The sequence below is a fragment of the Motacilla alba genome, chromosome 1 (assembly GCF_015832195.1).
Source record: "Motacilla alba alba isolate MOTALB_02 chromosome 1, Motacilla_alba_V1.0_pri, whole genome shotgun sequence".
Classification (NCBI taxonomy): Eukaryota; Metazoa; Chordata; class Aves; order Passeriformes; family Motacillidae; genus Motacilla; species Motacilla alba.
The window spans coordinates 111461471-111474682 of NC_052016.1; the positions used below are offsets into that span (position 1 = coordinate 111461471).

Below are 13212 nucleotides of genomic sequence, written 5' to 3' on the forward strand. Positions count from 1 at the left end.
TTGCCAACCTCACCATGTCTGCGTTGCCCTTCCTTTGCACATTTCTGTCACTCCATTGTGCTTGAAATACCTTTCCATTTCTGCTGTTTCTCCAGTCATGCTAAGAAGGTGTCCTTTCTGCTGTGTTGTTTTGCTATAATCAAGAGTTGCTTGGGGTGGAGTTTTTGTTCTACTTCTGTCAGTTATATCAGTCAGAGTATCAGTTCCACAGAGCACGTGCTCCTTTTGACAGGTCTGAACACCAAAAGTACTTACATGATAAAAAATGGATGGATTTTTCAGCACAGAAGGAATTGCTGTGTGTGTACTTTTCTTTATATTTTTGTATTTATCTATATATACCTAAGAGTGAGAATGTGTGTGTGTTATTTACCTGAATTTGTATAGGTATATAAATATATAACACACACTGATAAAAACCAAAAGCCTTCCTGCTACTGATCCATGCCTACTTTGTGTTTCTCCAAGAGTGAAACAGACTTTGCCCCTGCTGAGGCACAGAGCCTAAGTAATGCAGTTAAACACTGCAAAGAAACCTCTCATGCTTGCTCTAAACTGTGCTTTGGATGCTCTGCAGGAATTGGTACAGGCTGTAGAGTTTGGGTTTTTTTTTCCCACCAAGCTTTTCACTTAATGCATTAAAATCTAATCTTCAAGCAATAAAATGATAAGCAGTGGTGATCATTTCACAGGTCGAAGAAGAGGAAGAAATTCCAGAGCTTCCAGACCCATCTCTGGAAATGGGAATTTTGCCTAAAGAAATCAGGAAACTGGTGGAGAGAAGACGCCAAGTTAAGCAGTTAATGAAACAGCCAGATTTAAATCCTGACCTCTATTTACAGGTGTGTTTTATAGAACTCCATTGATTTTTTCCCCCTCTCCCCTTAAGTGCCCTGATCAGCCTTGTAGAATAGAGATGATTAGTGGTGAGCAGTGATTGTAATGTGCTTTATTTGTAGCCCATCACTGCTGCAGACTGTATAAAAAAGCTGTGAATGTAATTGTGAGCATTAAGTTCTGTTCCCTGATGGCTGTGGTTGGATCATTTTTTCTGGTTGTGTTTCTTTTCAGTATGATATCAGACAGAAAGCTTTGAAACTCACTGCTAACAGCATGTATGGCTGCCTGGGATTTTCCTACAGCAGATTCTATGCCAAGCCTTTGGCTGCTTTGGTGACACATAAAGGGAGAGAGGTAAGTCATTAAACAGGTTATACACACATGTAAAAAGGCTGAATTTAGGCCACCTGCTTTTTTTTCATTGAATGCAAGAATGGTTTTGTTCTTGAACCTGCTTTTGATTTCAGAACTCTTAAGTTTATCTTTCTTGTGAAACTATTTGGTTTCAAAAAAAAAAACAACAAAAAAACCAAAAACCAAGGCTGCTTTCATTTTCAATGAATGAAATTCAATTAATTTTCCATGAATTTTGAGTTCTGCTTGATGGGTTAGACTTGGATTTGGTGGAATGCATCAGCTTTAATGAGTTTGCTTGTAGCCAGACTGTCCTGTGGCCTGATATGGCTTCCTGAAACCCTACAGTTTGTGATAGGGCAAATTAATCCTGGAGCCAGTGGATTATGTATCGGGGCTTATTTTTGGGAACTCTTTGTTCCTTAAAGTTTCTCGTTAGCCTCATATTTTATTGTAAGAGTTGCACTTGACTTTATAGGCCAAACTACTCTTGCTACTGATTAGGATGGTGGCTCAATACAGACCACATCCATTTTCTCCCTGTGAGAAGAAGAATCTTTAATGATCCAAAGCAAGCCACTGATACACATTCATTGTCTTAAAACATAATGATGTTTGATATAAGTTCCTTATAAAAGAGAACACCAAGCAGCAGCCTGCGAAGGTGCCAGGAGCAGTTGTGTCAGGATGGCTGGTCGGCCTTGTGTTGATCAGGGAGATGGGTGAGGTCACATCCCTGCTGACAGGCTCATCCTCCCTGTGATGTGAGGGCACACCCACTTCACAATTCCCAACTCAGTTGCATTGGGGTGTTTTATTTCTGGTAACACATCTTTGTTTTTAATTCCTATCGAAACAATTCTCTAGAGAGAACCCCACATTTGTTGCCTTCCCAATTTATGTAAGCAGTTATGTTTAACCTTACACATCTGTTTAACTCCGAAATAATGTCCCAGTTTGGTAACTGCAAATGTGCCGTGCAGCCACGTGAATTCAGAAGTTAGTATTTCCTTTATTAAGGTATTGTGCTTGTTGATGGAAGATTCAGCTTCATGTTGTCTTTGAGGCTGGCATGCAAAGCAGCTGAGTATCAAAGCTTCATCTTTTCTAGTGGTATTTTAAAAGTAATGAATTCTACTTTTTTCTTTTTTTTTTTTTTTGTAGTGATCTCTATGTGTGATATGAACCACCTGTCACAAGCCTGCTATTCTGTGGGTACTTAAGCTTTTGCCCTCTGTTAAGATGGGGGAATACTTGTTGTTTGCACAGGGAATTTATTCACATTTGTCTGTAATGTATCAGTTATGAGATAACTACGTGAAATTCTGGTGTTCCTGCTTTATGTTCCAGAGTGATGGTGAAATGGGGAAATCCTAAATAGGTGCTACAGAACGTGCTAGGGAATAATTAGAAATGGTTTCTCTTACATAGTTGATCTTTGGTTAGAAAAGATTTCTTACCTCTTAAATTCTGGTGATGCTGGATCTGTGCTGGCTTCTGCCAAGCCTCTGCACACATTTGAGTTTTTGCCACAGAAGATGACACGAGGACACCGTAGTTTTCTGGTTTTAATGGGGTTTTTTGTTTGTTTTAAGTTGAAATATCTGATCTGGAAAAACATTAATTTTTATGTTAGTCTTTCTGTTCATCAGTTTCCTCTTACCACTCAGTTCCAATGTAAAAGAAGTAAATGTTAAGTATCTGGAGGGTAGGGTTCTCTGTAAGAAAAGGTTAATTAAAAAGTAACTGTTATGGAAAAATTATGGCCTAAATTTAAATAGCCTTTTCTGATCTGCAATTAATACCTTGTTTTTATACTGTTGTCAAGGGCACCTGAGTAAATGCAGGTAGGCTTGTAGAAGTCTAAGTGGGAAAAATATTGTGTGGGATGAAAACTGAACTTAATATTTGCACTAACACAATTACAGTTCAATCGTAAGTCTTAGCAGAATAATTGAAAGTGGGAGATATGCATTTCAGGTTGAAGTTGTTAAAGCTCATCCTAGCATCAAGTTTTAATGTAGCTGAGAATGAGTTTTGATGAGTCCTGTGAAAAGATGCTTTTCAACTGTGTGACTGACAACCTTTCCACTGAAGCTGTGGAAGGATTCAAGCACCTGATGCCAAGTGCTGAGGACCATCTCTCCTGGGCTCTTGACTTCTCTTTGTGGTGTGGAGATGCTGGTGCAGTAAAGGCAGTGGAGCTGCCATGGGGTGTTGTGATACAGGTATTTAGACATGATTCCCCTTCCCCTCAGATGGCGTATCCCTCGGATAAGGTGGTCTGTCCCCTGTAGCCCCTCCCTTTGCCCCTCCTCACTGGTGTCCCCTTGGCTGTGGCCTTCCGTCCCCGCCTCCCATTCCGCGGGTATGAATGTCCCTTGGGTTTGGAGCTCTTCCTCTCTTTTTTCACCTGGATGGTCTATGCAGCAGATGTCCCTTCCCAGCTAATAAACAGGACATCAGAACCACGTGGAGAAAGAGCGCTTCTCGTCCTTTACTTCGTCCATGTAGGATCCGTGCTGGCCTAAATCCCAAACTAGCCGGGGGGATTTACAGCCCGAAACCCACGGATCCTTCAATGGGGTTCCTTACGGTGACTAAAAATACTTGTAATTACACACTGCTGTTATAAAAACTTACGTGACTGTATTAGAGAACTTCTGAACTATATTAGTAGAACCTGGCGTGTTCATTTTGATGGCAGAAGTATTAAACATGGTGTGGAAAAGTAACTTTTAAAAAGCTAGATCATTGAAGTAGGTGATCCTTGGGGTCCCTTCCAACCCAAACCATTCTACGATTCTATGGCAGTGTAATCCATAAAAGCTCGGCTCTCTTCGGTCAGCTGTAGAGAGATATATGCTTCATTTTTATTCTCCTTCAGCCAGGGAACAGAGATGTAACAAAGCCTCTCGTCCCTGGCCAGGGCAGGCTGGGTGAGCCGAGTGTAGCCTGTGTGTGCCCAGGGAGCGCCTTGGGGACAGTGTGAGAGCATGGGCAGGGCTCGCTAGATGGCGATAGAGCCCTGGAGATCCTCCAGCAATTAACGCTCATTTTTGTCCAAGTGTTTAAACCTTGATTATCGGCTGTTTCGATCGGGTCTCCCTTGTTTTTTCATTTGTGGGTAATCTTTAACAGGGGCATATCAGTGTGATCTTGTCAGAATTTAGGTGTCGCAGGTAGACTGCTAAGTTCTGGTGTGTTTTGGGAGAAAAAAACAGCAAAAATGTGCAGTGGAAGTGGGTTAAAACTGTAGCCAAGAGCTGTTTGACTGTTTTGGCAAATGTAAATATTTTTGTTTTTTGACTGAATGAAATGCCTCAGTTCAGCAAAATTTAAATTTAAAAAAATTCTACGTTTGCAAACCTTTGATCAGAAATTTGTTAGAGGGATTCATGGACTTTCCCTTCCACCCCTCATGTTACTAAGCCTTTGCCTGGACATTACTCTTGTTGTAACTATAGCAGTTGCTTGCATGGAAAAGTAATAGGAAAATATTTAATATATTTTTAGCTGTCCTTTAATGTAATTTAACAACTGGAAACAAGATGAGTTGGAGCTGTACGAGCAGCCAGCTCTGCACCAGCAGGCACTGTCGGGTCATGCCGTTCTAGCCTCTCTAAAGGACAAGCCTTTTGATGAAGTGTCAGTTGTCTGGTTTCCTAAATGCAGGATGCCGTTTGCTGCAGGGTTCCCCTACGGAACAGCAAAGTTGTTGAGAGAATTTAACCGTAGACAGCTTGCTTGCTAATGGCTTTCACTCAGTGCTGAGGCCTTTTCCAGGTACTTGCTTTTTTTTTTCCCTGTGTTGTTTTTTGCTGTTGCATATTTTTGTCCAAGCAGACTTGCCTTTGAAAGGAAAACAACACATTTGCTGTTTTCAGCAGTGCTGACAGGTAGACCTAGTGTTCAAATATGCGAAATAAAAGGGGGAAAGAGGCAATTGGGTTAATTCCAACTTTCTCATTCAGATCCTTTAGATACATTCTCAATTAATAATTAGTTTAAGGCCCTGGCAGTCAAAAGGAAAGAATAAAAGCATGTTATTGCTGCAGTCTGAGAGAAGAATGGATGAGGGAGGAGAAAAATGAAGTGGAGAAAGATGAGCTCATTTAAAAAAAATTAAGGGTAGGTAAGCAGGTTAATGGCCGTCTACTGTAATTATGATCTGTAAAGAAATCCAGGCATTTTTTTCTTTCTAAAGTCTTGTTCATCCAGGGAAAATGATCATCAGCTGCTTTCTCTTGATTGCACCCAAAGCATTGGTTATGCAGTCTGCAAGTGTTGTCACGTGAATGGGGCAGTTGACAGACTCCTGGTTTCTTCCATGTTGTACTGTGGGAGAAAGAATTGCTAAAAGAGGGAAAGGAGCCTCCTCATGTCTTGTTATAAGCATGCCATCCGTATTCAAACAGGGGATGCAACATCAACATAACAATTTTGGAAGACGCGGAACTTGATGGCGAAAGGCGAGGCAAAGAGTTTCTAGTTGCTTTTAAATATGAAAATGGCAACCCAAAATCCTGGGGGAAATAATGCTAAATTGCTGCATTGTCCCAAAATGGGAACTGTTTGGGTTAAATAATTTGCCACTGTTGTTAAATTTAGCATTGTGTGTGCAACTGTAAGCCTGTGAAAAAGCTATGTATGCTACTCTACATGCTGATATCCAAAACTAGTTAGAGTAGACAAGGAGAGGCTGCATACAGTCTGGAGCTGTGAACTGAGTACCAAGTAGTAGAAAAATCATGGATAATCTTCATATTTGTTGAAATATTATTGGTAGTCAAGTACAGGGGATGACATCTGGTCTAATACAGAATCTAGCTCTCCAAGGAGAGGAAACGAAACATTTCAATTAAGAAGAATGGCCAGAATATTTTGGGTGGGGAGGCAATTAGTGAGAAAGAAAAAAAAAAAAAATTCTTATTTTATTTTGGTTGACATGTTGGTATTTTTTTCCCCCCTCTGGACAAGGGGATAAATAAAGGTTTTATTTAATGGGTATTCACCAAGAAATGTTTAGGAAGATTGATCAGATTCAGATTGATTGTACAGCGGGTCAGATGAATAGAGAGACCTTCTTTTCTTCTTTTTTTTTTTTTTCCTGCTTATTTTGAGATTGTGGTATTACAAGAGGTGTGGTGCCTCTCTCTTCCTGACTGCTGATGTCTGTGAATGGGTTATAGCAATTGCATGGCCCCATGGGGAGCTGGATCAGCCTGGTGATCCGAGTTGAAAACTAACTCCAGAGGAAAACCAAATTGATTTCAGTTGGATCAATGGCTCAGTGACTCGCTGTGTGCTCTGAGAGCTGGTGGAAAGGGGGAGGTTGGAAAGTGGGGGCAGGCCCAGTGTGAGATGTAAGGGGTCAGGCATGACCATCCATTTTTCAGCTCATACCTGACTGTGAAACTGTGGGCTTACTATTAATATGATAACACATGGAGGTTTTCTTTGGTTGTTGTTTTCTTTCTTCTGTACTTTTGATTTTTATTATGGTTTCCTATCTTGTATTTTTATTTCTGTCCTGCCAGAAGACACCGATTTTTCCTTGTGTCATATCTTAACCTGGCTGACCAGGCAACAGCAAGATATTCCTCAGCCAGAACTGTGGTAAAACTGAGCACCAGAGTACTGGGAAGAGCAAGGTCTCTGGAACATTCTCTGTGTCTGAGCTGTAACAGTATGTCCCCTTTTAGAAGCTGTGTGTGTTGGGTAGAGAGCTGGCACCTCAAGATTAGGGGAGCTAGAAATGTCTCACCCTATCCAGTGGTAACAGGAAAGGCTCTCAAGTGTTCAGTAAAGTATTGGGGAATGCACTTGAATCCTGCACCCTCCAAAGTCTGCCATGCTTCAGCTCCAGAATTACTAAAGAAATGCTTTAAACCTGTCTAGAATATTGTGGGGATTAACAGGCATCATTCATGGTTGTCTTATAGAGATGCCTTATTAAAAGGGAGACACAGGAGCACAGGTGCTTCACCATGGAGGTTGAGAGCTTTAGCAGCATCATACCACCGTTGGTAAACTGCCTGGGTTCTGTCTTCTAACCTTAGTTTTCCAAACCCTCTTGTTAAGGTTAGAAGAATACAAATGCTAACTGATGCTTTAATGGTTTTCTCCAGCCTGTGTATTTGACAGCACTGCATGTCTTTGCAGTATACATTTTCTTAGTAGCTTGTATACTTAGTAGTATACATTTTGTTAGTAGCTTGTCCAAAAATACTTGGGGTTCTGAGACTTCTGCAGAAGTTGTTCTTTAGTATCTTACTGCCTCACTCGTTTGCGTCATGCATTTATCTTAAATTGAATGTTGGCTTGTTCTAGAAACCCTGGGCTTGGATACCTAGATGGCAATAAAGTTTTGGAAATAAAAGATACTTCAAACAGGAGTTAAAAATAATTTTAATTTTCAAGCACTATTCCTAAGAGGACAGAAAAACAGTCTAACTGAAGTGTCTGTCTCCCACGAGACTTAAATAAATATTCATACTGTCCTTCAAAGATATGCCACCTTGATCTCATTATCAAAAATTTTCATATATATATTTCCTGGGAATCTTGCCCACTGTGCGATAGCTGACTTTTTTCACCACAAATTTTATTAGAAACTTTTAGTTCCATTAACAATGAAATGATCTGTTCTTTTTCCTCTTGGATAAATACTCATTTGAGCCTGCTAGGTCTGTTGTTTTCAGGTAGTGGTTTCAGGGTGGTGATGATCCTACTTTGACATACAGGAAGAGGCTGAAAGCTGGGTTCCTTCACTCTGGATAAAATTTTTTGAGGATGGAATTAACTTCAACAACCTAGAGGGAAATGTCTAGAAGAAGCCAGACTCTTCCCAGAAATGCAGAGCCTTGCACTAGGCAGGTCTAGCCCTGCCTGGGGCCAGAGGTTGGGTTAAATGATGTCCAGAGATCCCTTCAAACCAAAGTTGGTTTATAACCATCAGTTTAGAAGTTCCTGTCATTCTCACTGAGATTTATCACCAAGGTCAGCAAGATCTAACAGATGAAACTCATCATTTGAAGGGAAGAAAACTGGAAGAATGAAGATATGTCAGCAGTGATACTTGTTCTTAGCAGGCTGTTTTGGTTTCAGGGCTAAAAAGATAATGTTTGAGTACTTCAAATGCAGGTTTTGCTGTGCAGATTTGGTGGTGTAGTCTCTTGCATGCTATGTCCTTTCACTGGGCCTGTGCCAGGATTCATTGGCTTAATTTAGAAAATAAGCATGAACAGCTTATGCTATTTTCAGCACTGAAATATACTTCTGAGACAGATGAAAGACTTTAAGATCTTTATTTATCTGTGCAAGATGGACTGTCTCTATTGCTGCAGGTACAATCCCTTGTAAGGATATGGGAGGTCTTGGTGGGCAGCATCAGGAATTCTGATTGGGACTCTGGAGAAGGAGGTGTAGTTTAACAAGCTGGGGCATACCCGATCTCTTAACACCACCAGGGAATGTTGTAAGTCAGGCATACAGCCTAAGGTGATTTGTTCTGACTCCTTTTGTAGTAGAAAGAGAGCAGTGTCAAAGCTGGATGAAATAAATCCCCCAAATTTTAGAGATTGAGAGACACCAGCAGTATGCTTGCTCGCTGTTGGCTTTCCTTCCAGCAGTTATACATGATGTAATGCAGGAGATGTTCGGGTTGTGTTGCCTTTAGCTTCAGGCTATGCCTTCTATCAAATACAGGTGAGGTTTCAGAGAGAAGGATTAAATTATAGGTGTTGGTATCTGCTTTGCAATCTGACACTCGTTTTTGCTAATTTGAACCACTAGGAATATTTGCTTCTTAAAATCCTAGTTCAACACCCAAATTAGTTTAAAAAATTTAAAATATTCATTTCCCTTTGCCTTTCCTATTAATCCTTAATTGCTTTCATATGTTTTAACTGACAACCTTTAGAAAGAGCAAGACCTTATCAAGCAGTGCCCATCAAATATATGGAATGATGGGACATCATTTGAACCTTGTTTCAGGGTTTAGTACCTGACAGTCATTTCTCTGTGAGCTTGTGCTAGTCATGGTAGTTACATGAGACTGGAGAAACTTTTAAAATTTGGGTTCTGATGATTGATAAGCCTTGGTTTAAAAAAAAAAAAAAAGGAAAAAAGTGTTAATGCTTTCTTTCAAATTACTTGCTTAGTTCATGAAACAGAGCAGAAATGCAGACATTCCCATGTTTGAACTAGTGGAAGTTACCAGAAAAGCAGGACAATGTAATAATGTGCTTTGCTGCAGTTCAGGGTCACATTTCCTGAAATGACTGGGTAAGCACAGACAAGACTTTGAGGTACAAACACTTTTTTTTTTTTTTTTTTAATCCAAGGAAAGTGGTGAAACTGCAGAACAGTTGCCAGGGGGAAGGGTGGCCATTCTAAAGTAAGGGCTCTGCACTTTGGCTGCTTTGCCCTTCTGACTTGTTTGGTTCTCTGACTTGCTCTGTGTGCTCTGCTGTTTTATTAGGCAATACCACACTTTGCACACTAAATTTTCCTTTCCTGTATTCTGTGATTTCTGTGCAAAAAAAGTTTGCAGTGTGAACTTCAGTTTTCTTGCTTGGTGCTCTTAATTTTTTCTGGAATATTAAACTGTCACAAGCTTTGTCCTGGAATTTGGAATTAGTAGGTGGAAGATTGACATACAAGCATAGGAACGTCTTAGTCCTGTGCTGGAGTGCGTGCACCCTTCTGAGTTCATTTTGTTCTGGTTGGAATTTTACTTGTTGAATCTAGAACTTCCTTGGTCATACCCTTTGATTTTTGGACAAACCAGATTTAAGTCAATGACAGCTGATGTTTTGGTTTTCATGTGACTGCCTTCATTTCTTCCGTTTCCTCCTCATCTCCCTCAGAACTCACTATCATCTTTGAACTTAGATAAATACCATTTTTGTATTTGCTCAGAAATCTTTTGGCTTCTTTAAATTGTAATTGCACCTCTGCCTTGATGTTTTAATATGTATGGTACCTGGGTTTTTTGGTTCAATGCATAGCTTCATATTTTCCAACTTCGAGTTAGAAGCAGTTCATCCTGGGGATAAAGGAAAATCAATGAGAAGCCTGTACTTAGACTGAGAACCCCTGCAGAAAGCTTTGATTAGAGAAAAGCTTGGGATCTGACAGTTGCTCACAATTGTCCATCAGGTCGCCAGTCATTTTTGTATGTACGACCGTGTGCCACAGATGGTAGGGATGGAAAAAAGGTCTGTTACATCATCTGCTGGCAAAGTGTGTCTGTAGTCACTTCAGCAGACACACCTCTCGGTGATTTTTGTTGTTGTCCTTCAAGAAGTCACTACTAATTTTAATTTTGCAGCGTTTTGATCTGACTGCTTTTTGTGAGCACTAATTTTTAATAGACTTGGAAGCCGAGCCTGCCTTCGGCAAGAATGTGTTAATTGACAGGTGTCCCAAAGTTCCGCATTCTTGGCAGTGGTCCAGGATGACAGAGCAGTAATGACTTAGAAACTGCTATTCCTTCCTGGTGAAAGGATTGGAGGAAATCTGTGAAGTTATTAACTGCTAGTCTCTTCTAACAGATTGGGAGAAGATCATTATGGCATCTAATTAGTTGAGATTACATCGTTTATGCGGAATGTTTGGGTTTTTTTAAATTCCTTTACATGCTGTCTTATGACTTGCACTATCAGGTTTTTTTTTCCTCCTCTCTTCAGTGTTCTGGATGGTTACTCTGAGGATTTGAGTAAGGGATCGTGTTCCTATCTCTGTGTGGTGTAATTAGCACAGCTATTTAAATGTTATCTGGAACCCATTTACCCGATCTGTCAGTTGCTGCTTAGTTCAGTGGAAATGCTTTTATGTAAATCACAGAACAATGCTTCTGACTTGTAACAAGATTGGGCTGAATTTGGGGAACTGAAACACTTCATCCTGGAATAAAAATGTCTTGCTGAATCAAGGGTAGATTATGAAAGCTGCCACTTTTAAAAAGTGTATTATGCTAACATATGTATATGTATAAATTGAATTAGCTCTGATACTCCTACAGTGAGAAACTTCCCACTGATTCTAAAAAAATAAGGAAAAGCTGACACACATGAAATTTTCCTCCCAGTTTGCATGCTAGCTCTTCAGCTGGTCTTAGAATTGAGGAATTGAGGCCTGATGGGGTACAGGGCAGATGCTTTCCTTCTACTTCCTCATAATTTCTTAATGGAAGTAGTTCCTTCTGTGGCCCTGAGATGGTTGCATTTATAGGGATCTAGTGGCATTTATAATGATTTGATTGCTCTTAGGCTTCTCTGGAAGATAACCACATTTTTTAAAGTTCCATTCAAATAAAAATAACTTTCCCTTCCCTCCCGCCTTCCCTCAGTGTGCTGACCTTATGCCATCCCGTATTTTGGAGGTAGATTTTGAACTTTAAGAAAATAATGATAGAAATTTCTCGTCTTTCATACGTGAGCAGCTCATGTAGTTCTGGGTTTTCTTCAGAAGGATGAGTGTCTGACATGGTGACCAAGGAAAGATTAATTAACTGTGGCTTTTGTTTGTCTGTCTCAGTTTCCAGCCTGGAGTGTAAGCTTGTGTCATTTTGCTCTGTTATAAATACTGTGTTAAATTACAGCAATTTTTTTTAAGAAACTGTTTGATTTTTTGCCAGGGATTCCTGAGCTATTTAGTAAGAGTTTGAGGGATCTTATTCCTTCTCTGAAAATCGGTGCCAATTTTGGACTGTGCAGCTGTCCCAATTTCCTTTTTATTAGTTTTCATTCTAGGAATAAATTTTTGTTGTCTGATGTTTATTCTATTAGCATATTAAAAGTCAGCTACTTCCTTCCCCCACATAGCTCTTGCTTTAATTTTCTCCCCTTTATATTTTTTTTACTTAACAAGGAAAAAGAAATGGATCTTCCAGAGGAGATCTGATGGTAAAAGCAGTATGAAGTGGCATTTATTTGACTATTCCAGAAATGATCCTTCTGTTATTCCATACAGTCCTGCATAGCTTTTGGCTCAGCTGGCCTGCATAATAGGGGATAGCCTCACTGCTAAGCCAAGCAGCTCCTCTGTGCTTTGAAGAGCACGTCAGGCATGTGTGCTAGTAGATTATCACAATTATCAAGTATCAGTACTGACTTAGTATTTGTCCCTGGCCTTTTCCATCTTAACTTGAGGAAAGTCTGTTCTGTGACTGTCTGTCAGCCCCTCTCTCTGAGAGGAACTGTGGTTAATAGTTTATTAATAGTTTATGTTGTACATAGACCATCACAGACTTGCTATATAGCTCTTGAGCACAAAGGGGTATTTTGCAGTTTTATATAAACAAGATGCTCCTTTCATCATTTAATCTCTTTTGGACAGGCAGTGTTGGAAGCAGACATTGTCTATGGGTTTGTTATGGCTCAGCAAGTGTTTCTTAACTTCAGAAAAAACCCCAACCAACTTTCTGAGCTATTGCAATGAATGTTGGGAGAGAGGGAGTTTGGGAAAACCTGAGCCAATATGCATACACATAATGAAAAACCTCTTTTGCATGTTTAGCTTTTAACTGCTTTTGAAATTAAATGAGTGTAGGCCCTTAAATATTAAGTTGGTTGTCCTTAGTGTTTGGAAAAAAAAGAAACATGAGCTGCAGATAGATTTTCTTAAATGGCAAGTAGTTAGTTTTCTTTTTATTATTTTAATTTTGTTTTCCTCTTTCCTGTTTTCCATGTTTGCTTCCCAAACCAGTAATTGAATGTGCTTCTTGGTGTGTGCTTGCTTGGGAATAGGGATGGAACAAAGGGAGATGTGGAATTGTTGATGGGATAGTTCAGAAACAGATTCATTGTCCAAAAATGCTGGCAGCTTCTCTGATAATTGCAGTGTCTTGAAGTTAATTTGTGAACGTGAAAACATGAAAATTGCTTTTACCTCAGTGCTTAGTTCAGTCAGTGTGTCAAGAAGGTAAATGTCAAGAATAAAATGATCTAGAGAGGATAGCTGTAGGTCTTCAAGTCACAAAAGTAGCCTGGGAACACTGGATGCTCAGAA

General features: G+C 39.9%; 1 protein-coding gene across 1 annotated transcript in view; it reads left to right on the forward strand.

Annotated features, from left to right (window-relative positions):
* The window catches only part of POLA1 (DNA polymerase alpha 1, catalytic subunit), a 189114-nt gene that overhangs the window by 31701 nt on the left and 144201 nt on the right, over window positions 1-13212 (forward strand). Inside the window, 2 exon segments of the mRNA XM_038163505.1 lie at window positions 693-842; window positions 1072-1194. Coding sequence (XP_038019433.1) covers window positions 693-842; window positions 1072-1194 — 273 coding nt within the window.